Source organism: Schistocerca nitens, chromosome 11, assembly GCF_023898315.1.
Source record: "Schistocerca nitens isolate TAMUIC-IGC-003100 chromosome 11, iqSchNite1.1, whole genome shotgun sequence".
NCBI lineage: Eukaryota > Metazoa > Arthropoda > Insecta > Orthoptera > Acrididae > Schistocerca > Schistocerca nitens.
The window spans coordinates 65705757-65731108 of NC_064624.1; the positions used below are offsets into that span (position 1 = coordinate 65705757).

General features: G+C 43.2%; 1 protein-coding gene across 2 annotated transcripts in view; it reads right to left on the bottom strand.

Annotated features, from left to right (window-relative positions):
• Window positions 1-25352, bottom strand: part of LOC126212942 (uncharacterized) — a 485086-nt gene that overhangs the window by 24713 nt on the left and 435021 nt on the right. For both annotated transcript variants that reach the window (XM_049940460.1, XM_049940459.1), the window contains one exon: window positions 11789-12003. In XM_049940460.1, the coding sequence (XP_049796417.1) occupies window positions 11789-12003 (215 nt within the window). The remainder of the gene's footprint in view (window positions 1-11788; window positions 12004-25352) is intronic.

Below are 25352 nucleotides of genomic sequence, written 5' to 3' on the forward strand. Positions count from 1 at the left end.
ACTGTTCATATTAACATCCAGATGTCTGTATTTTAAATGGTAAGTAGCCTACTTATATTTACAGCCACTAGATAGCACTGTTGGTGTAAGGTTCACCTGCGTGCACTTGCTAACGCAGGCGCCTCAGTCTATTGCTACCTGTGGCTTTATAGTTGTGAGCAGCCCATAGTGGGTCGCCTTCCACGCATTTTTAAATTCTTCTGATTAAAGCCTTCCTTGCTTGATATTTATCTTATACGTGACATGTAAGTACTGCTTCTTTCTTGTACTGTTAGCCAGTACTTACATTTTTATATATAAATATTTTTCCAGTAATTAGTACTTATGTTATAAACCAATTTGAATACTTAATTTATGATGAAAGGACTCATAGAAGTGTTGAAAGTGGTCAAAAGACTTAAATTTAGTGACTGAGGGCTATAACTGCTTTAGCTCGAACGACACAATGTACTAATGTATCCTAACAAGTCGATGGTCATAGACTTGTGTTCCACTGGGACTTATGCTATGGCATTCGAACGCACTAGGATTTTAGCACAGACGGTGGAAGACTTGGGCAGTATCGTTACAGAGACTATCAGAAAAGGCGCTAGGTACAATCTCTGCCTCAGCAATCTGAGCACGGCTGGGGAACCAGCACCAGGTCTTATCAGAGTGGACAGGATGCTTACAGCCACTCTGCTGCAGCGAGGCAGGGAGAGGTCAGCCGTTCGTGACATTAGAGAGGGTGTCAGACATTGTTGTCATCCCTGCTGACAGAAGCAACACTGTGGCTCTGCCAACCCACAACACCTGTACCTTTATATTCCACAGGTGAGTGTTCTACTGACAGGGCTATTCAGGCTTAGCCACAGTTAATTTTCACTCTGAAACGGAATGATGATTGATCTGAAACTTCCTGATGATAAACATTCGCTCTGGAAATCAGCCTCCACCCTGTGATTAAGCCAGGTCTTCACAACAAACTGCCGGCCGGGGTGGCCAAGTGGTTCTATGTGCTACAGTCTGGAACTGCGCGACCTGCCTCTGGCATGGATGTGTGTGATGTCCCTAGGTTAGTTAGGTTTAAGTAGTTCTAAGTTCTAGGGAACTGATGACCTCAGAATTTAAGTCCCATATTGCTCAGAGCCATTTGAACCACAACATACTGTGTACCATGAATGCTTGTCCCACAAGACAATTTCTGTGGTCTGGAAAACAAGAGATGAGGTACTGGTGGATATGAGAGGATGGGTCTTGAGTCATGCTTGGGTAACTCAGTCAGTAGACTGGTTGCCCACAAGAGGCGAATGTCTCAGGTCCAAAACCAGATCATGAACACAGCAATAGTATCTTAGCTAGTTTCAAATCAAGACTGCAGAGTGCAATTGATTCTGGATGCAGGGCACTCTAGATTATCGCTCCTACAGGATGATCAACACCGGTTCCAGCAAGAAGGTAGAGAACAAACTCCAGTTCACTTCTACAGGCTATTCACTCCTACAGGGTACTGACGCAATCGTCTCTTCAGCCACTGACATGTGCTGACATGTCACTGGTCATTGCCCGATGTGGTGGCACAGGAATATTAGCCCAATGTTGCTGATTCTTGGTCATTTGTGTAATTGGAGGACCAAGTTTACTAATTCATTTAATCTGGAATTTACATATGGCAAGGGTGATCCTGATGTTTCTCTATAGATATGCTAAGTATTTACCTCATTTTTACTTTGTAATATGTCAGAATTAATAAAGTAATTACATGTACAGGGTTATTCTAAATGATTGACTCATTTTCAAAACTTTGCATTTATTCAGGTACAAATCCTAAATGAACAAGCTTTATACCAATGAAAAGAGTAAGTTTCAAATCTTTTTTTCATAATGTTTGATATTAATTTAATAATTTGTAATAATTTTCAATGAATTAGTTTTTAATAATTATTTAATAATTACAAAAGTGATAAATGTTATACATGTTCAATGTAAGTACCTTTGGCTGCATAGCAAACAGCGACACAACAGCCAAACTCGTCCTACACACACGAAAGCTTATCTGCTGTTGCTGAGTGCACGGCAAAAGTGATTTGGTTCCACAGATCGTTCAGCGTGGTTGGCAGGGGTGGTACGTAAACAGCTTCCTTCACGTAACCCCATAAGAGAAAGACACAGGGTGTGGGATCAGGAGATCTCGGTGGTCAGAAGTGCAGAGCCAGGTCCTCGAGTCCCTTGCAACGGATCCAGCGCTGAGGTAGGGAGTCGTACAAAAAGCCTCGTACATCATTGTGCCAACGGGGCGAAGCTCCATCCTATTGCAAGATGAAGTCCTGGGAATCTTCCATAACTTAAGGTAAGAGCCATTGTTCCAATATGTGCACTTACTTGATCCCCATTACAGTTGTTTCCGCAAAGAAAAGTGGTCCATAAACCTTTGTATGGGATACGGCACAGAACACGTTGATCTGCAGCGAGTCTCTTTCGTGTTGGAATGGTGAATGCGGATTTTCCAAATCCCATACGCGAACATTCCGTCTGTTGAATTTTCCACTAAGGTGGAACGTCGCTTTATCGCTAAAAATTACACGCTGTAGGAATGCGTCATCTTCCACATTTACCAGCACATGACCACAAAACGCGAGTCGCCTCTCTTTGTCTTTGGGGGTTGGGAACCTGCACAAGTTGTAATCGGTAGCGCTTGTGCAGCAAACGCCGTCTCAGATCTCTCCATACAGTTGGTTGGGGTATTCCAAGTTCTCGACTGGCTCTGTTGGTAGACTTACTGGGACTGCACACAAAACTTTCTCTGACACACGCGGTCGGCCTGTGCTTTTTCCTTTGCACACACTCCCAGTCTGTTTAAATTCCCTAAACCAACTTTTGTGAGTTGGTTGTTTAATACAGAATTTGGTACGAAATGCCCGTTGTACTGCAATTTGCGACTCACTTTTCGCGAACTCACACAACGTTGTGCTGCACAGTCACCATCTCACTCACAAGTGACAGGGGAACGGAATGACGGCCCCATTGCCGCGAGAACTCTACCGGCCGCTTCTGAAACCATCACCGCCCTCCCGCCGCCGCCCGCCAAAAACTTTGAGAAACTTCGTCTTTTTGTAGGTATAAAGCTTGTTCATTTTGGATTTGTACTTGAATACATGCGAATTTTTGAAAGTGGGTCCATAATTTAGAATAACCGAGTATTTATAGGTTACATGTGAATTTTGAAAGAATTACTACTGATGGTAGTGCTTCGAAGAAATGTTTTGAGGAACAGGTTCACATGAAGAAAATACGCAATGCTCCTAGTAACGTGCTCGGTAAATTCAATGTTAAAGGGTTTGATTCTATGGGTGTTCCATGGAGTGTATATAATGGTACAACTACGTGGAAATTTGATACGTGTAGTAAGCCTAAACAACCCGCAGAAGTTAATAAAGTGAAAGACTTTGGAGACATTGTGTGAGGCAGAAAATAAACTGTTGCAAGGGACCAATCCTTTTCATACTGGTGAAAAGATATCAGGACTAGAGGCTGTAGGCAGGGATCAGTCGGTCTTGCGCCTCAATTATGTAGGTTTTTTCAGCGCACTTGACGATGGCGACATGTCTCAATGCAGAAATGTTATGCCTATATTACCATTCAATTTTACATCCCCACAAATTGTTACACTCTTGCAGCCTTATGAGAAGACTCAAATGATCTATGAGTGACTGATATCGCAATTACGGGTGTACTAGTTTTCCACGTTTTGAAAAGTGCTCAGATTTACACTAATAAATATTTAAACTAAGTTGTCCACCTCTGTGTCACCTTAAAACTTCATCAAGACCATTCTAGAAAGTTTTTCAGGTAGTGTTTCATTATAGATAACAGCAGAAATTCCGCAAATAGACTAAAATTATTATTAATAATACCAACAGCAAGGATTCTACACGCTTCCATGCAACTTACTTCCACATCTGTAGACGATCTTTTACCTGTGCTCTCCCTGCGAGAAATCCTCAATCAGGGGACAAATATCTTTTTAAGCTATCGTACATTTGTTAATAAACGTCGGCGGAGTACTGAGTCAAAAGTTTTTTGATCTATAGACATATACGAGGGTCACTCCAAAAAAAATGCACACTATTTTTGTAAAAATACAATTTTCATTCTGCATGTGTGAAAGTTTTACAGTCTGTAGATGCATCCTTCCCACTTGTTTTCAAACTTAGTTCAACCTGTTCCCGTGATTGGCGCCGTCACAGCATGTCTTCAAAATGGCTGCTACACTTGACGTTCGTCAGAAGCAAAGTGCTGTCATAGAATTCCTGTGCTGTGAAAATGAGGCAGTGGGAAACATCCACAAGGGGTTGAAAAAGGTGTCCGGATATGCTGCTGTCGATCGCAGTACAGTTAGTCGGTGGGAAAGCAGGTTACGTGATGAAAGCGGGCACGGCAATATGGAGGATTGTCCTCGCAGCGGCAGGCCTCGTACTGCACACACTCCAGACTGTGCAGACAGTTAACTAATTGGTGACTGCTGACCGACGCGTCACAGTGAACGAACTGTCACGCTACGCTGGGATAGGGGAAGGAAGTGTCTGCAGAATACTGAAAGTGTTGGCGTTAAAATACGTTTGTGCCAGGTGGGTTCCCAGGATGTTGACAGTGGCTCACAAAGAAACAAGAAAAACGGTATGCAGCGAACTTTTGGAACAGTACGAGAATAGTGGAGATGAATTTCTTGGAAGAATTGTGACAGGTGATGAAACTTGGCTCCATCATTTTTCACCAGACATGAAGAGGCAATCAATGGAGTGGCATCAGGCAAATTCACCCAAGAAAAAAAATTGAAAACCACACCTTCTGCTGGAAAAGTTATGGCTATGGTGTTTTTCGATTCCGAAGGACTCCTGCATGTGGATTCATGCCAAGTGGAACCACCATAAATTCTGATGCGTATGTGATGACACTGAAGGAACTTCAAGCTCGACTGAGTCGTGTTCAACCACATCGGCAAAAGCAGGATGTTTTGCTATTTGCACGACAATGGACGGCCACATGTCAGTCAAAAAACCGTGGAAGGAACTGCAGCGAATTGACGCATGGTGCAAGGAATGGCAATTGAATCTCAATGTAGGCAAGTGTAATGTGCTGCGAATACATAGAAAGATAGATCCCTTATCATTTAGCTATAAAATAGCAGGTCAGAAACTGGAAGCAGTTAATTCCATAAATTATCTGTAAGTACGCATTAGGAGTGATTTAAAATGGAATGATCATATAAAGTTGATCGTCGGTAAAGCAGATGCCAGACTGAGATTCATTGGAAGAATCCTAAGGAAATGCAATCCGAAAACAAAGGAAGTAGGTTACAGTACGCATGTCCGCCCACTGCTTGAATACTGCTCAGCAGTGTGGGATCCATACCAGATAGGGTTGATAGAAGAGATAGAGAAGATCTAACGGAGAGCAGCGCGCTTCGTTACAGGATCATTTAGTAATCGCGAAAGCGTTACGGAGATGATAGATAAACTCCAGTGGAAGACTCTACAGGAGAGACGCTCAGTAGCTAGGTACGGGCTTTTGTTAAAGTTTCGAGAACACCTTCATCGAAGAGTCAAGCAGTGTATTGCTCCCTCCTACGTATATCTCGCGAAGAGACCATGAGGATAAAATCAGAGAGATTAGAGCCCACACAGAGGCATACCGACAATCCTTCTTTCCACGAACAATACGAGACTGGAATAGAAGGAAGAACCGATAGAGGTACTCAGGGTACCCTCCGCTACACACCGTCAGGTGGCTTGCGGAGTATGGATGTAGATGTAGATGTAGATGTAGAAAAGATCACAAAACTCGGATGGACAACACTGAAACACCCGCCTTACAGTCCTGACCTGGCTCCATGTGACTATCATCTCTTTGGGAAACTAAAAGACTCTCTTCGTGGAACAAGGTTTGAAGATGATGACTGCATTGTGCACGCAGCCAAACAGTGGCTCCAGCAGGTTGGTCCAGAATTTTACCATGCGGGTATACAGGCGCTGGTTCCAAGATGGCGTAAGGCAGTTGAGAGGGATGAAAATTATGTGGAGAAATAAAAATATTGTTCCTAATGGATGTATCTGCATACTGTAAAACTTTCAAACATGTAGAATAAAAGATGGATTAAAAAAATAGTGTGCATTTCTTTTGGAGTGACCCTTGTAGCATCCACATGACTGCTTTGATCCCTGACTTTCCGACTGTTGTGCTGGATACGCGTGAATTGGGATCGACCGATGTTCTCTGGTTGGCATGATGGAGGTCATTGGGCTCAGAATTTGTTATAAGATTTTACAACGGACGGGTGTCGCAGATAATGGACGAAGGTTTCTTGGACCACTTCAGGCAGCTGCTTCTAGACAAGTGTGGCTTGTGCTTCGTTCCATCTGGGCACACTTTTTGTTCACTGGGTATACCGTACATGAGGGGAAGTCAATTATTATCTGCAATTTAGTTATATTTTTGTTTCTTTCGGTGGTAGTGTCGTTTTAGGTTGATAGCGCATGCTTTGCTTATTATAATTTTCAAACTGCTAGGTTAGTTTCGTTATCGCTGCCGTGCTGTTAATCATGGCTGCTCCACAGTCTATTTGCATAAAGAAGAGCAACATTCAGCGATCCGTTTCTTGTGATCGGAAGTCGTGTCAGGGGCCGAAACTCATCGAAGACGTACGGTACAGTACAGGAATAGTGGTTTGCCACAACAGAGTGTCTAAGAATGGATTGAAAAATCCCGAAATGGTCGCACAAGTGTTACACACCATGAAGGAGCCGGACGACCGTTTACCGCCACAAATGAAGAAACCACTGAGCGCTCCCGTGAAATGATTGTCTTAGGCAAGCGATTAACTATTGACGAAGTGGCACATGGTCTGCAAATTAGTCACGGTTCTGCCTACGAAATCGTCCACAACAGACTTGGGTTTCATAAGGTTTGTACAAGATGGGTCCCAAAACAACTCACATAGTTGCAAAAACAAAACGCGCTAGGACATCTGAATCGATATTGTAACGAAGGAGACAACTTCTTAGACAGGATCATTACTGGTGACAAAAAATGGATCTACCATTACGAGCCGGAGAGTAAACGGCAGAGTATGGAATGGAAACATCCAAATTCGCTGTGCAAGAAAAAGTTCAAGACCCAACCGTCCACAGGAAAAATGATGCTTACTATTCCTTGGGACGCACAAGGTCAAGTACTGGAACATTATGGGGAAAGGGGTACAACAATAAACAATGTACGTTACAGTGAGATGCTTACTGCCAGGCTAAAGCGTGCAATTCGAAGCAAACGCCGAGGATTGCTGTCACAAGGTGTTGTGTTGTTGCACGACAATGTCCGTCCGCATACTGCTGCCCACACTGCTGAAACGCTCCAGAAACTCAAATTTCAAGTACTGGATCATCCTCCATATAGTCGCAATCTTGCCCCTTCTGACTATCACTTGTTTGGTCCACTCAAACAGGCATTAAAGGGACGTCGATTTGTCTCGGACGAAGCAGTGGAAGAAGTGGAGCATTCCTGGCTCGCAGCTCAACCGAGAACCTTCTTTTATGCGAGCATCAGGAAGCTTGTACAACGATGTCTAAAACTGATGTTCTTGTAAGTTTCCTATTTGATTACAATAAAATTTTATAACTACTTTGCGGATAATGATTGACTTACACTCGTGCTATGGTTAAACGAGAGAGTAACTTTGCGGCAAATTTGAACGGATTCTAATAGGGATTCCATCAGATCATGAGGAGTTGTTCAATTCTGACGGCATCAGCTATTCCCCAACAATACTCACCAACATCTGTATGGGTATCCATCATCTTTGCAGTGGTGAGAAAATTAAACTGGGACAGTATTCCGGAATTTTTCACAGTTAAAGCAACTTTTGTCAACGCAATTAGCACTTCTGATTTTGCTTCGCAACCTTTACCTTCAGTTCCTGTGTCATTCACAATTGCCTGAACAATATTGTGGATTACACTGACAGCTTTTACATATAATCACACGTTTCATTTACAAAGTCTATCTACAGTGCTATACTTTATATTTCATCTAATGTGCAGTAGTCAGTTTCGTTATGGCTGCTATATACCATGGAGGGGTTCTCCCATCGAAAACTGTTACGTTAGATACATATCTATGAAGTGCTTGATGAGCAATTTTCCTACAGCCAAGCCATATTTCTTTTACATGTTCCTGCGCAGAGCTAAATGTTTCGAGTTTTCCTTCGAGGTATGACACTGCTGCCACTTTATCTACTTTACTAAATATATAAATCTTCTTGTATCTTTTAGTTGAACTCTCTAATTTCGAATCAACGTCTCAAGAACTACCTAACAGTCACTGGCACAAGACGGAAATCATCTAAATGGTCTGCTCTTCTTGTTGCCATTAGAGGTAATAGGAGGGTGGTTTGAAAAGTTCCCAGAACGGAATAGGAAAAAAAAACTTACATCACTGAAACTATTTTATTTTTGAATGAAGTCTCTTTGTAGATTAATGCACTTGGTCCAACGATATGCCAGTGCCTTGATCCCATCTCGAAAATGAGTTTCCTCCAGGCAGGCAAAAAAAATGTCAACTCTGGCAATCAGTTCTTCGTTTGAAGTGAACCTTCGTCCACCAAGTTAGTTTTGCAGTTTTGGGAAGAGATGGAAGTCTGACGGAACCATGTCAGGTGAATAAGGTGGGTGTGGCAACAATTCGTACCTTAGTTCGTGTAATTTTTCCATTGCGACGGCACATATGTGCGGGCGCGCATTGTCTCGATGGAAGATGACACTCTTCCGTCCTAAACGTGGCTTTTTATCGCGTATCTTTTGTTGCAATTTGCCCAGAAGGTTAGCATAGTATTTTCCAGTAATTGGTTACACAGTGGGGAGATAATCTACAAGCAGAATCCCCTTCGCATCCCAGAACACTGATGCCATGACCTTTCCCACCAAAGGAATTGACTTTGCCTTCTTTGGTGGAAGAGAATCAACATGTTTCCACTGGTTTGACTGTTGTTTTGTCTTTGGGGTATAGTAGTGCATCCAAGTTTCAACTGTGGTCACAAACCGGAGCAAAAAATCTTGTTCGTTCCTCCTAAAACTGGTCAAACATTGCTCATATATGTCCATTCTCACGCGTTTTAGATCCAGCGTCAAGATTCGCGGTACCCATCTTGGAGATAAAATTTTTTATTTCTAATTCTTCATATTAACAGAATCTTCCGTCGGTTCTTGGTAGAAGAACATTATAATAATAAATGTCTAAAAATGGCCTTGTAAACCGAAAACCGGTTAGCAATAAAAGTAATATTGTGGAACAAAAGCAAACTGGTGCTTTTCATTTATTATTCTAATTCTTCAGTTAAAATGGGATATACCCTTTCAGATAACGTCTGACAAGCAAGAGCAATTTCTCGCACTTTCAATCGGCGATCCTCCGTGAATATTTTGTGCACTTTTGCAATGATTTCTGGAGTAGTGACACATCTTGGCCGACCACTGTGCGGATCATGATCAAAGCTCTCCCGAAAAATTTTAAATGCATTTCTCCACCTGGAAGCAGTTCAGTGTAAAGGAGCAGAGTCCCCCTGTGTATTCTGGAAATCAGCACGAATGCCCTTTGCCTTCATGCCTTTCTTTACAAAGTACTTAATCACTGCTCGAATTTCGATTTTACCATCTTCGCAAATCACTACGCGGGAACAACAACACAGCCACTTCACCGCCACAGCTCTCTTTCGAGATCACTGACGTGGCACGTGTTTACAGGCAACAGTCCAATGAATATCACGTGAACAACTCGTTGTGCTAGCGCTGACCTCTCGTGATGATTCCAAGAACTTCACAAACCACCCCCATACATTTTCATCATGAGGCGCTACAAAAGTATGTGTTCTAAGTAACTTTCAAATTAATCACCTAGGTTTATTAGGATGTCCACTTATTGAAATCATCGTAATCAAATGTTGGATGACAAAAGAGTCCTTCAGTGATGAGAGCATTACTGGGGAAAATACATTCTAGTGAAGTGGGTTTTTCATTAAACGTTTTGGCTACACATGAGGATATATTCCGAGAACTCTTCAAACGACCCTCATACATTTCCGTCATTAGGCGCTACAAAAGTATGTGTTCTAAGTAACTTTCAAATTAATCACCTAGGTTATTAGGATGTCCACTAATTGAAATCATCCTAACCAAATGTTGGATGACAAAATAGTCCTTCAGTGATGAGAATATGACTGGGGTACATACATTCTAGTTATGTATGTTTTTCATTATACGTTTTGGCTACATATGAGGATGTATTCCTAGAACTTTTCAAATGATCCTCTTCCATTTCCATCATGAGGCGCTACCAAAGTATGTGTTCTAAGTAACTTTCAAATTAATCACCTAGGTTATTAGGATGTGGACTTATTGAAATCATCCTAACCAAATGTTGGATAACAAAAGAGCCCTTGAGTGATGAGAGTATGACTGGGGGACATACGTTCTAGTGACGTGGGTTTTTCATTAAACGTTTAGGCTACATATGAGGATATATTCCTAGAACTTTTCAAACGATCCTCTTCCATTTCCATCATGAGGCGCTACCAAAGTATGTGTTCTAAGTAACTTTCAAATTAATCACCTAGGTTATTAGGATGTCCACTTATTGAAATCATCCTAACCAAATGTTGGATAACAAAAGAGTCCTTCAGTGAAGAGAGTATGACTGGGGAACATACATTCTAGTGACGTGCGTTTTTCATTAAACGTTTTGGCTACATATGAGAATATATTCCTAGAACTTTTCAAACGATCCTCTTCCATTTCTATCATGAGGCGCTACCGAAGTATGTGTTCTAAGTAACTTTGAAATTAATCACCTAGGTTATTAGGATGTCCACTTATTGAAATCATCCTAATCATATGTTGGATGACAAAAGAGTCCTTCAGTGCTGAGAGTATGACTGGGGAACATACATTCAAGTGACGTGGGTTTTTCATTAAACGTTTTGGCTACACATGAGGATGCCTAGTTGTCCCTAGAAGGAGCCATCTGTCCGCCTGCGCCGACTGATGATACTGTGTCTTGCACAAACAGTCTCAAATGCATCTTCAGTCTGTGTCTCAAAGGACAAGAATTTTTCATCTACTGTGATGGATACATTATGTCCATTTTCTATTAGATGATCCTTTGTATATACGATTACATTTACTCTAGAAATGGCACTGCTGTAAATTTCAGAAAGCTTTCTATACCTAGCGTTACCTGAGTTCCACTGCTGTTTAGGAGCGCTTGAAACTTTGTGGCTTTGTTCGGGATGTAACCGATAGACAAATAAATAACAAAAGTCGTCCAATCATAGCGTGTAGGCTTTCACGGCCGGCGTCTTCACTAATTAAAACTTCCGGGCTAAGAGGCCGTGGTCCAATAGTAGAAATACTTCTCCCTGACGTTTCGTTGCCGGCTGCGGGCAACATCATCTGAGGTGATGTTGTTTTCACTTAACTCACGTGATGTTGTTTTCACTTAACGGTTTGAGGGACTCTACCCTCTCTACACTGTCATTTGCTATAGACCAAGAGATCTGAGACTGTCTTTTGTATCCTGAAATTTTATATTCTTACTTGAGTAAGTTCATAGCCAGTTAGTAGTTAGTAAGAGGCAATTCCCTATTCCTCAAGTATTCGTCAATTATTTTAGTTAGTAAGAGGCAACTCCCTATTCCTCAAATATGCTTTAAGAGACCATAACTTAAAGACTTGTATGAAATAGATTGTAACATTCGTCCATATACCTCATATTGGTAGGAAGGTTCCTCTGAAGACACACGATAATCTTGCAATGGGATATCATCACAACACTCATTAGAATTAACTTGTGTGTCAATCTGTTCAACAATTATGATAAAAGATCTCAGCTGTCCATTGATGTTATCAGGCATGCCCCACTCCACCAACATGCTGTTCTCTGTTGCGTTGATTATTCTCAGATTTACTGGTGGGGTGGAAGCTGAAAAATAGAAAGAATTACGATGAAAAAAGTATTTAATTTTTTTCACTGACGTTAAATCTGCTAACAAAAATTAGGAACTGAATACATCTAGTCCAACGAATCTGGTTAAAGTAAAGGCGGGCTATTACAAAAATTAGGTGGTGCTTTTTTTAAATGGGAAATTTTATTGAAGATTAACGACTCCAGGAAGCATAATGCAAGTCCAATATAGTTACCCGAGAAAAAGGAGGAACGCAGCATGTAAAATTCAGTTTAAAAAGTAAATGCAAAGCTCATGAAGACTGGTATCGCAGTGCAATGACCCAGACTCTTGAGAAGTTGAATTCTATTGTCATGCCAAAGTATTTAATGAGAATCGTATAATTCAGATAAAAGTGACTCATTCAGACGGTTAAGCACACGTCCAGACAGCAGAACTTAGTACACTGTTTCCAGGATTCGCAGAGGCACGCTGATCCCATACCGAATTCGCCCAGCAGATAAACGGCGAGGGCTAGTGTGCTAGCCTATCTGGATGTGGTGGCTTTTAGGTGGTTTCCGACGTCCGATTACGTGAACACTGGGTTGGCAGGCACGTCCCGAACATGTGATTCACAAACATTTGAAAACCTGTTCTTACACTTTCACATGGGATAACGCTAGAAGTAGATGGGAGGATTACAGAACCACCGTTATAGGGGTGGGGGGGGGACCCATCCAAGGGACACCAGATAAGGCCAGGTAAAAGAAGAAAAAGAAGAGAAGGAATTTAAGAAGGTTGAGTGGCCCGATGAAACATGCTTCTCTCCAGAAACCGCATGTATCGAATTTTAAGAAAACATTTAAGAGTAATTACTAGTTATAAAGAGACCTGAAAGTCTAGGACTTGATTCATGCCATCAGTGTAAAATACAAAATATATTCAGAATGTCAAATGTATTCCGAACAAAGTATGGGTAAGTCCTATTATTTGTACATGAGTTACATGCCCAATAAGCGCTGGAGAGAGCAAAGCAAACAGACCTGTAGAGGAGCATTTCTCACCTTTTCAATGATCGTGAACCAATTTTCGGTGGTAACTTTCATCCCCCTCCCCCACCCTTCTTCCTCAGAAGATAACGATACATAGTGTATTTTGAGTATTTTACACGGAAGTTACAAAGGTACAAACCCTACATATTAGCAAGAATATGTAAATTTATTGCTATTTAGCAGCGCTGATCCACTACGTTAACAAACCCAGAATCGAAGGCCCTCCGTTCCTCCCTGCCTTACAAGCAGTGCATGGAAAGTGGCTGGATTACGTCAGGGCAGTGCGTAGTGCAGAGGGTAAGTATCACGGCTGCTGCCTTCGAAAGACTCTGCTGCGCAAGCCAGGCCTATGCGACTCATTAGTAACTATTAAACATATTTTGAATGTGGTGCTTAGAAGTTAATTGTTTAATGCACTGTGTAAAACTGACACAAAACCATTCATAAGTGTATTATACACTATGTGAGGAAAGGTATCCGGAAATCCCCCAAAACATATTTTTTCAAATTAGGTGCGTTGTGATGCCACCTACTGCCAGGTACTACATATCAACGACCTCAGTAGCCATTAGATATCGTGAGAGAACAGAATGGGGCGCCCCACGGAACTCACGGGCTTTGATGTGATAGTGAAGTGGAAACGTGAAGGGACACGTGCAGCAGAAAAGCGCACAGGACGACCTCGTCCGTTGACTGACAGAGGCTGACATCTATCCAGACCATCACACAGGAGTTCCAGACTACATCAGGATCCACTGGAAGTACTATGACAGTTAGGCGGGAGGTGAGAAAACTTGGATTCCATGGTCGAAGGGCTGCTCATGAGCCACACATCACGCTGGTAAATGCCGAACGACGTCTCGCTTGGTGTAACGAGCGTAAACATTGGACTGCTGAACAGTGGAAAGCACTGCGTGGAGTGACGGATCACGGTCCACAATGTTACGAACCGATGGCAGGGTGTGGGTATGGCAAATGCCCGGTGAACGTCATCTGCCAGCGTGTGTAGTGCCAACAGTAATATTCCGAGGCGGTGGTGTTATGGTGTAGTCGAGTTTTTCATGGAGGGGGCTTGCAACCCTTGTTGTTTTCGCGTGGCACTATCACAGAACAGGCCTACATTGATGTTTTAAGCAACTTCTTGCTTCCCAATGTTGAAGAGCAATTCGGGGATGGTGACTGCATGTTTCAACACGATGCAGCATCTGTTCATAATGCACGGCCTTTGGCGGAGTGGTTACACGACAATAACATCCCTGTAATGGACTGGCCTGCACAGAGTCCTGATCTGAATCCTATAGAACACCTCTGGGACGTTTTGGAACGCCAACTTCGTGCCAGCCCTCACCGACCGATATCGATACCTCTCCTCAGTGCAGCACTCCTTGAAGAATGAGCTGCCATTCTCCAAGAAACCTTCCAGCATCTGATTGATCGTATGCCTGCGAGAGTGGAAGCTGTCATAGAGGCTAAGGGTGGGCCAACAGCATTACCAATGGAGGCGCCATGAACTTGTCCGCCGTTTTCTGCAAGTTGTGTATTAATGTAATGTGGATTTCAGTTTTTATTATGTCAGAATATATTTTGCTTCCACCCCTTATAATAAGTTAATAAATTTTTTAGTTGATATTTTTGTTTTCAATGAGCTCGCACTGCCCATCTAGAGTTACGACAGCCCCCTAGAGGAAGCGACTGACCGCTTGTGAATCGCTGCTGTAGAGTATGGGTGCCCTGGTAGAGTTGTCATGTTTGTGGATTTACAGCAAAAGCAAATTGTCTTGTTTGTTCTGCACACACCACTGCTAATGGACGAGATGACAGTTGGAATCCGCCTAAGGAGACGCAGGGAACCTTGGCCGTCCTCCTCATCAAAGATACTGAGTGACTAACTCACGCAACGACCTATGATGGATTGTCTTACACTGAGGTAGACGAACTCGACTTGCCTGCATTGGACGAGTCTGAGCAACACAACCTCCTAAACCTCCTATGAAACTTCTCGTCAGATTTAAACTGTGTGCCGGACCGAGACGCGAACTCGGGATCTTAGCCTTTCGTGGGCAAGTATTCTACCAAGTGAGTTACCCAAGCAGGAGTCAGCTTCAATTCTACCAGTACCTCGGGTATTACCTTCCAAACTTCACAGAAGCTGTCCTGCGAACCTCGCAGAACTCACATTCCTGGAAGGAAGGAGTGCGACAGTGCTGAATGTCGATTATCAAGGCAGCAGGTTCATGGAAACAGAAAGTCATAAAAACAGCAATTACACAAGTTTGTTTAACCCTTGGCAGAAGTACAGTAGGTGTAGTGTTACTGGGCAGTGGCCAGTACCCCAAGTCACAGGCTTGTCCCAGTAAGAGACGTGTGCTGAACTCAGCACGCAGCCTCATGGAACAGACACTATTTGGCATGTCCACATCGAGCTGAGGCGGCAGCTGAGGCGAAGTTATATTGCCAGCACTCCTGCCACGTTACTGGGACGTCGCTATGGCAGGGTCTGCAGATGTGAGTCGCATTGGGAAGTAGTTGAACATGCAGAGTGGAACCAAGGACCCCTGTGGAGGATACAGTGGCAGTGGTTTGCAGGGGTGAGCCTACAATATCAGGATGTACTCACACAACTTAGGGGGTGGCTCAGCCCAGGTGACAAACATGTGTCCCCCAGTAGACACACTGAAGTCAGTAGAAGCCGAATGAAAGGAGATCCCTTGCCTAGAAGGTAGCAGTTGGCCACCGAGCGGCATCAGGCCCAAGTCCTGCATATAGTTCCACAGGTAGCAAACGTGGTGTCTAATAGCAGCAGCAGCTGGATGGTTCTTCCCAGGCCAACGACTGGCGTGGAGTAACTGCCTGCAGGTGGTGACAGTCGCTGCATAGCTGAAAGTGGTGCAACGTGCGTTGGGTCACACCCACCACTGTTTTGCCAAACCATCACTTAGGCCACAGAAGTGACCCAGTGTCCCACTCAATGTCAGCACTGTCACAGTCTGCTCCTGTGCTTTTGCTGTGTCAGTGGGCTTCAGCACCTGCTGTGGACTTTATGGTCAGATATGTAATACCTTGCCCCAGTGTGAGGGCCAGGCAGCACCTCTTGATATATCAGTATAGGCTACTGTTGGCTTCTTGTGTAAGTATGCCTCGCTGGGTCGCATCTGAATCACTTGTCTAAGGCTTCTGATGTCAGCCCTTGGTGACATTTTCTGCTAACCTGGTCAAGTTTTCAAAACCAAGTAAAAGGGGCTGTGGTGCGACGACGTTATGGTGCTTACGATTTACAGTGATAATTTGTTAAAGTTATCACTTTATTTTTCTGTCTATGTTTCTTCTGCAATGAGGTGATGCAACTGACGCTAAGGACAAGAAACCATTCTAAACCTAAATCTCTGCCCACAACCTCTTTTTATGCTAATATCCATGGTTCAAATGGCTCTGAGCACTATGGGACTCAACTGCTGAGGGCATTAGTCCCCTAGAACTTAGAACTAGTTAAACCGAACTAACCTAAGGACATCACAAACATCCATGCCCGAGGCAGGATTCGAACCTGCGACCGTAGCGGTCTTGCGGTTCCAGACTGCAGCACCTTTAACCACACGGCCACATCGGCCGGCTAGTATCCATGTCTGTGTACTCACATGGCTACATCAACAGCCATGTAGAGGACCCAGGTTTGATCCCAGTGCTGGAAGAGATTTTTCATTGCTGGGAGGACTGGAATGGGGTGCACACCAAGTGAGGGGCTACTGGAAACAAGGTCACAAGAACTGACAACAGCCGGTAGAACAGTGTGTCAGGATGTCACAAAGCACATACATGCATGTAGCCACATTGTCGTTCATCATGATATGTTTCAGCCTCAGACTGTGTCATTGATGTTACAGTTTTGAGACTTTCATGTCTAAAGTGTGGGTCCCCACGCCTTGTTGAAGTAAAATCAATTATCCTTGAGAACCATGTTCCAGCTGAGTTGAACACAGGGTATGTTAGTACCATAATTGGAAACAAACAAATATACGCAAATTTTCCATACAGGCCTTGGAAGGCCGAACGGCACCAACCGACTGTTACACCATGCTCCACCGAAAGGTGTCACTGGATGTTGATGTGGAAGAGCACACTGTTCTCCCGGCTGTTGTCAGCTTTAGTGTCTTTGTGTATGACGCTTTTGTTCACAATATGTCTCCTCAGGTTGAGATCTTGAAAGACGGACAGAAAAAACTTATTATATTCTTCTGACTGACCTCCTTTGGTGTGTTACCAGTGTATGGAATGTATTCTGTTGTCATGGGGCCCAAGTGTTTGTGTTGTTTCATTAAGAAACCAAGTTTTGACAAAGAGTGCTATGTTTCTACTTTCTATATTTGTAGCTTTGTTCCTATAGAATTAAAGAGCGCTCGCTGTACGATATAGTGTGCCAAAGAGAAAAATATGCAGTAATTTTAGAAGCATCTAATGAATTTGAAATCAAGGTGTTGTGCCCCAGATTATCAAAATACCTAAATAGTTTTGAGCATTAAAGGAATGAATATCTATTGATATGCCCACTGATCGAGGTGTCACCAAAATAAAATAGAAAAAATTGTCATTTAAATACAGACTTACGTCTTTCAAAGCTGTCCTACTCAAGAATGTCACATGACCAGCACATGAATATAGAAATGAGGTGGCTTTGAAAAGTTACTGAAAACATTTGAATGAGGAAATACGGACGCATGTCACATGGACCCATTTTACTCTATACTGACAATACGGAGAAACTTAGCTCTCCTCTATCAATAACCTAGTGTAAGGCACTACGGCTACAGACAATCTCCTGTGACCCCAGAAAAAAATGCCCATCATTGCTGTCTTCTCTCACTGCTGTCAGCCTGTGACACAGGGTATTTTGTATCAATGAGTAATGACATTTTTCAAGAGCAGCAAACTGTTGTGCTAAAATTTGGGACGGTTATCAACCAAAGCATAGTCATTAAAAAGTACGCTAATAGAATATTGGAAGAACTGTGCCACTGGCCTGCTGCTGAACAGAATCTAGTAGGCTATATGCAGTCTTTAATGGAGAAATAACGTGAGAAGCAAAAGTAACATTCTGTATGCCATGAAGAGGTGTGATAGATCCGTTACCGATTGTGTTAGCGATATAGGCGTCCATCTTAGTGCTAGCAGGAACACTTAACTCTCTGAGAATACTCAAGGAAACTGCTGTTGTAAGCGAGGAAATCACATCATAAAAATCTCATGAAATGCAGCGAGATTTGAAGGTGATCAGCGCTCTGTTTGGAAGCCGTCAGCTGACATTCAACTCAGAAACACACAAGACTATGTGCTTAAATAGATGAAAAGACACGATAACTTCTGGGCTCGCAGTAAATGACCCACGTGTCAGAAAGATCAAGTATCTATGAGCAATGTAATATAGCGCTGGCATAAGAATCTAGATGTGGATAACGTAGATGTTAGTCAGATACTTATCAGCACAAGCCTACGGAAGCGTAATGCATCCACTATGTGCTTAAATAGATGAAAAGACACGATAACTTCTGGGCTCGCAGTAAATGACCCATGTGTCAGAAAGATCAAGTATCTATGAATGCAATGTAATATAGCGCTGGCATAAGAATCTAGATGTGGATAACGTAGATGTTAGTCAGATACTTATCAGCACAAGCCTACGGAAGCGTAATGCATCCACGAATGAGGCTGCCTTCAGAACCTGGGTTCACCAATTTTTAAGAATTTTTATCTGTTTGGAAACCTGAGCCGGCCGGGGTGGCCGAGCGGTTCTAGCGCTACAGTCTGGAACCGCGCGATCGCTACGGTCGCAGGTTCGAATCCTGCCTCGGGCATGGATGTGTGTGATGTCCTTAGGTTACTTAGGTTTAAGTAGTTCTAAGTTCTAGGGGACTGATGACCTTAGAAGTTAAGTCCCATAGTGCTCAGGGCCATTTGAACCATTTGGAAACCTCACCTGTTGGATTATGCGAAGACGAACAGAAGAATCAAATAAGAGCACAGTATTTTTTGGTGAGCGCTTGCATCGTAGGAACCCTGAACTGGTTCTATTGAGAGATGTCTTAGTTCCTCTTGCTTACACTTCCGATGCTGAGCCGTTTAAGTGGTGAATATACTGAGATTTTCTGACAGTATTTCTTCCCAGACATCTGTGAATGGACAAAGATATGAGGTATGTGCATCTGGTGCACTGTGCACCCTCTGAAACACATGGTACATTGGCTTGCAGTATACAGGCGTACATCTAGAGCTTAGCAGCTGCCAGCGTCCGTGCGACAAAGGACCGAGCAAGACAACTGAACCAGCCCCTTACACTGGCAATGAGTTCAGTAAGATCATTAAGGTACTGGGAGGGCTTATAGTTTTCCCACCCAGCTCCCACGACTACGTTGACGTGAAAAACAGTGGAGTACTATCATCTTCACATGTGAAGCACTGCTTTACTTGCAGAATGACTCTAACCGACTGTCAACGCTAGAACGGCGGAAGGGGCCAAAATGATCCCTGTCATACGGTTTTGTTCATGGTAATATTCCAATTTGTTTACTTCGTTAATGAAATTATATGACTTCCTCAAATTTTTTCTCCTCTTTCTGAAGATTTTGTAGTTATAAAATATTTTAATTTTTATCGTCATTTCATTCAGCATACCTAGAACGGTGGAAGGGGTCAATTTGAACGCACTGTAATTTACATCCTGTATATAAGTAAATTATCCAACAATACAGTGGAAACAGTGAGCTGTAAGGCAGAGAAGTTGGCCCTCATTGTTGCAACTTGGCACGCGTACATTCCAGTCGACCACAGCTTATGTTGTGTCACTCAGGCAGTCTCTGCCCGTGAAACACGTTTTCGAACATGTATCGTCAGCGTGGACTTTCTGATGGAGAAGTGTTACATCTCTTAGAGAATTCCAAAGTTGAATCGGAAATTGGCTTCACTGATGAAGATGATGATATTGTACCTGACACAAATGAAGAGGAAGACATCGTGAACTAGGGGCTATTAGAGGATTCAGATGCTGATATACGTCAATCATCACCTCCTTTCACCACATAAGGTACAGTTAGCAGCGTCTACAAAAATGATTGCAAGTAATGGAACTGTGTGGGAGATTGGAAATTATTCATCTACTGGAAGGCGCTCAACTGTGAACGTTCTGAAGGAGAGAGGAGGTCCCCTGGTTACGCTTGCCAATGAGTAGACAGCTCTGTCATCAGTGCCTTCCGTCTGATTTTTGATGAAGCAATGCTACATCTCATGAAGAACTACACACAATCAAATGCTCGAAAAGTACTAACAAAAATGCCTGGACTGTATCCTTGAGGAATTGGAGAAACAGATAGCTATCATGTATGTTTGGGGTGTATTGTGCACAAAAGGTATATCTGCGGATGACCTCTGGTCACAATCTTGGGGACCTGTTTTTATCAAGGACATTATGCCGCCAAGGACCGATTTCAGGAGCTTCTCAGAATTCTCCGTTTTGATGAAAATTCAACCCGGACTGAAAGCCTTGCACCCAACAAATTCGCTCTTTTATCTGAAATTTGGGGGAAGTTAATTGAAAACAGTATTAACGCGTACCACCCATTGACCAAGCAAAGCAAGATGCAGGTTTACTCAACTCATGTCGAACAAGGCAGACAAATATGGCCTCAAATTCTGGTTGGCTGTTGATGTAACAACGAAGTATATATTTAAAGCTTTCCCATACCTCGTCAAAGAGGACACGAATAGAGACAGCCAACCATTTTGAGAGTATGTCGTTCTGCATCTCATGGAGCCCTTTGTAAATCAAGGAAGAATTGCGACCAGAGACAACTTGCTAAAGAACTCAAAGAAAGGAAAACTTCTGTAGTTGGTACAGTGAACAAGATCCGCCGTGAAATACCCGATGAAGTATGGAAACCGAATGCTGAAATACACTCCACCACAATACTGCACAATAATGGCGACACAGACCGTACCTTGACTGTATACCAAGGGAAGACGAATAAAAATGTCATTGTTTTGAGTACGCTGCATGCTGAAGTAGCAATAAGCAAGGAAAGAAAGAAAAAAACTGAAACCGTGAAGTTCTACAATGCAACAAAGTACAGGATGGACGTGGTTGATCAAATGACTCATAAATATACCACAAAGGTTGCACGTAGAAGATGCACAATGCATGTCTTCTACAACATACGGAACATGGCGGCAATAAATGCATAGGTTATCTATAACATAATAACGAACAAGGAAATGGAAAGGAAGACGTTCATACTTGTACTGGCAAGTGAACTCAAGGGAACGAAAGAGCAAGAACATTAGGCAAAGGAAGAGGATACGGAATTGAAATCACCTAGAAAGCCGAGGAAGTGGCAAACCAGCTTCTGCAAAGGCAACAGGACCAGCAAAAACTGTGTAAAGTGCCACAAAGTCGTGTGCGGAAAATGTGCACGTAAAACCTGTCCTAAGTGCTTCTAGTAGCTTCAAATAACTGAAGTGAAAAGTAAAACACAGCTGTTTGTGAAACGTATGTGAGAGTAAAATGGACGAAATATACTAAACGTGTCTAGAAGGTTGTATGAACAGTTAATAAACCAAAATCTGTAGTTAAGAAACTTGTTAGCAATAGGAACAATAAATTTGTATGATACATTGTTGTTCAAATGAATTAATAATTATTATTTATAATTGTAAATAATTTTTGTGATTACTAGAAATAAAGTTTGGATTAACAAACACTAAGGAAAGTACTTGTGTAAGCCAAATATGAAAATATTTCATGTGGGGTCAAAATGACCCCTTTCCGCCGTTTTAGGAATGTCAGAAACCCCGCCGTTCTAGTGTTGATCTGGAGAGAAGCCAGGAGTCTTGCTCAACCCGTGCAGCTACTGAATAGAACACGTTGAGGTGGCAATACACTAAAATCGGTGATTGTTGTCATTAGCACGAATGCTCCACAGTGTTCTAATTCGTAACCAAATGAAACATCTTGTAACACTGTTTAACAACTGCCTTTGCTCTGTGTTATAAAATAATGATGTTATCTCTTGTCCTTCAGCTGTTCATTACTTCGAGAAGCGCTAGAAATCTGTATACAGGGTAACAGATGTTGTCATTTCACTAACGCACTGGATCCTACACTGGTCATACAGAGTGTGGTATGTTTGTCACTTACTCAGCGAGGATTCAGTTTCTTCCATGGTAGCTTCTACATAAAGGCAAGAATACCAGTAAGGTAATCATACACTATGTGATCAAAAGTATCCGGACACCTAGCTGAAAATGACTCGCAAGTTCGTTGCGCCCTCCATCGACAGTGCTGGAATTAAATGTGGTGTTGGCCCACCCTTAGCCTTGATGACAGCTTCCACTCTCACACGATCAGTCAGGTGTTGGAAGGTTTCTTGGGGAATGGCAGCCCATTCTTCACGGACTGCTGCACTCTGGAGAGATATCGATGATGGTCGGTGAGGCCTGGCACGAAGTCGGCGTTCCAAAACGTCCCAGAGGTATTCTACAGGATTCAGGTCAGGACTCTATGCAGGCTAGTCCCTTACAGGGATGTTGTTGTCGTATAAACACCACAGGCCGTGAATATGAACAGGTGCCTGATCGTGTCGAAAGATGCAATAAAAATGGTTCAAATGCCTCTGAGCACTATGGGACTTAACTTCTGAGGTCATCAGTCCCCTAGAACATAGAACTACTTAAACCTAACCAACCAAAGGACGTCACACATATGCGTGCCAGAGGCAGGATTCGAACGTGCGACCGAGGTAGGCTGCGTAATTACAGACTGTAGCGCCTAGAACCGCTCAGCCACTACGGCCGGCGAAAGATGCAATAACCATAACCGAATTTGCTCTTAAACATCGGGAAGCAAGAAGGTGCTTAAGACGTCAACGTTGGCCTGTGCTGTGATAGTGCAACACAAAATAACAAGGGGTGCAAGCCCCATCAATGAAAAACACGGGGCCGGCCGAAGTGGCCGTGCGGTTAAAGGCGCTGCAGTCTGGAACCGCAAGACCGCTACGGTCGCAGGTTCGAATCCTGCCTCGGGCATGGATGTTTGTGATGTCCTTAGGTTAGTTAGGTTTAACTAGTTCTAAGTTCTAGGGGACTAATGACCTCAGCAGTTGAGTCCCATAGTGCTCAGAGCCATTTGAACCATTTGAAAAACACGACCACACCATAACACCGCCGCCTCCCAATTTTACTGTTAGCACTATACACGCTGGCAGATGACGCTGACCGGGCATTCGCCATACCCAGACCCTGCCATTGGATCGCCACATTGGGTGCCGTGATTCGTCACTCTACACAACATTTTTCGACTGTTCAATCGTCCTATGTTTGCTATCCTAGCACCGAGTGAGGCGTCGTTTGGCATTTACTGGCGTCATGTGTGGCTTATAAGCAGCTGCTGGACCGTGAAATCCAAGTTTTCTCACTTCCCGCCTAACTGTCAAAGCACTATCAGTGGATCTTGATGCAGTTTGGATTCCTGTGTGATGGTCTGGATAGATGTCTCCCTATAACACATTACGACCCTCTTCAACTGTTGGCGCCCTCTGTCAGTAAGCAGACGAGGTCGGCCTGTACGCTTTTGTACTGTACGTGTCCCTTCACGTTTCCACTTCACTATTACATCGGAAACGCTGGACCTAGGGATGTTTAGGAGCGTGGAAATCTCGCATACTGACGTATGACATAGGTTACATCCAATTACCTAACCACGTTCGAAGTCTGTGACTTCTGGGGAGTGCCCCATTCTGCTCTGTGACGATGTGTAATGACTACTGACGTCGCTAATATGGAGTACCTGGCATTAGTTGGCAGCACAATGCACGTAATATGAAAAACGTCGCCCGCATCTCGTGGTCGTGCGGTAGCGTTCTCGCTTCCCACGCCCGGGTTCCCGGGTTCGATTCCCGGCGGGGTCAGGGATTTTCTCTGCCTCGTGATGGCTGGGTGTTGTGTGCTGTCTTTAGGTTAGTTAGGTTTAAGTAGTTCTAAGTTCTAGGGGACTGATGACCATAGATGTTAAGTCCTATAGTGCTCAGAGCCGTTTGAACATTTTTTTTGAAAAACGTGTTTTTGGGTGTGCAGATACTTTTAATTACATAGTGTATAAATGTGTCATGAGTCCTTAAAGCACTCCATCTTGAGACCACAAATCCGACCGCCATGTCATCCTCAACTAAGGATGCGGATAGGAAGGGCGTGTGGTCAGCACACCACTCTCCCGGTCGTCATGATGGTGTTCTGTGACCAGAGCCGCTACTTTTCGCTCGAGTAGCTCCTCAATTGGCATCACGAGGCTGAGTGCACCTCGAAAAATGGCAACAGCGCAAGGCAACCCGAATGGTCACCCATCAAAGTGCCGGCCACGCCCAACAGCGCTTAACTTCGGAAATCTGACGGGAACCGGTGTATCCATTGCAGCAAGGCCGTTGCCTTTCATGTCCCACTGCTATAGTGTAAACGTTCACAGGACCAAGGCGACAAGTTCTGGTGTTGAACTGTAACCTTCATTAGAATTGCCGCACGGGATTAGCCGAGCGATCTAAGGCGCTGCAGTCATGGACTGTGCGGCTGGTCCCGGCGGAGATTCGAGTCCTCCCTTGGGCATGGGTGTGAGTGTTTGTCCTTAGGATAATTTAGGTTAAGTAGTGTGTAAGCTTAGGGAGTGATGACCTTAGCAGTTAAGTCCCATAACATTTCACACGCATCTGAACTCAGCACATTTCTTCATTCGAATTTTACAGCTAGCTTACTAATCTAAGTCATATAGTTTTACAACACGGTGTTCGCACATTGGTAAACACATATGGGAACTATGCATTCAATACAGTGAATTAGAATTTCTGCTGTGCAGAACAATATAAGAATTTATTCTTTTCTAAATGGTGGGAAAAGTTATACAGTGTGCTATAGACTGCCTCGAATAGTAGCCAACATGGTTTTATCACACCTCATACGTCGAAAAATATTACTTAAAACAGAGCAAAGGTAACCTGTCACATTCCTAACACATTGTTAACAGAAATACTGTACTGAAGGTATACAGCTGCTAACACATAACATACTAGTTGTCTGAATCACAAATCCTAATGCCATTCTGTCTCTTGTTCTCTGTCTCTCAATTGACATTCACGAACTTTGCACACACATTGTGCACTCACAACAATTATCGTTTCGAAAACTGAATTATGTAAGCTGCTTTATGTGGCTTGCCAACTACAGTTCTATATTCCGTAAGAAATTTTTCGTTGAGACACATCATCGATCTTGAATCGCACTGTCTTCAGTGATGAGTTCCCATTCTAACT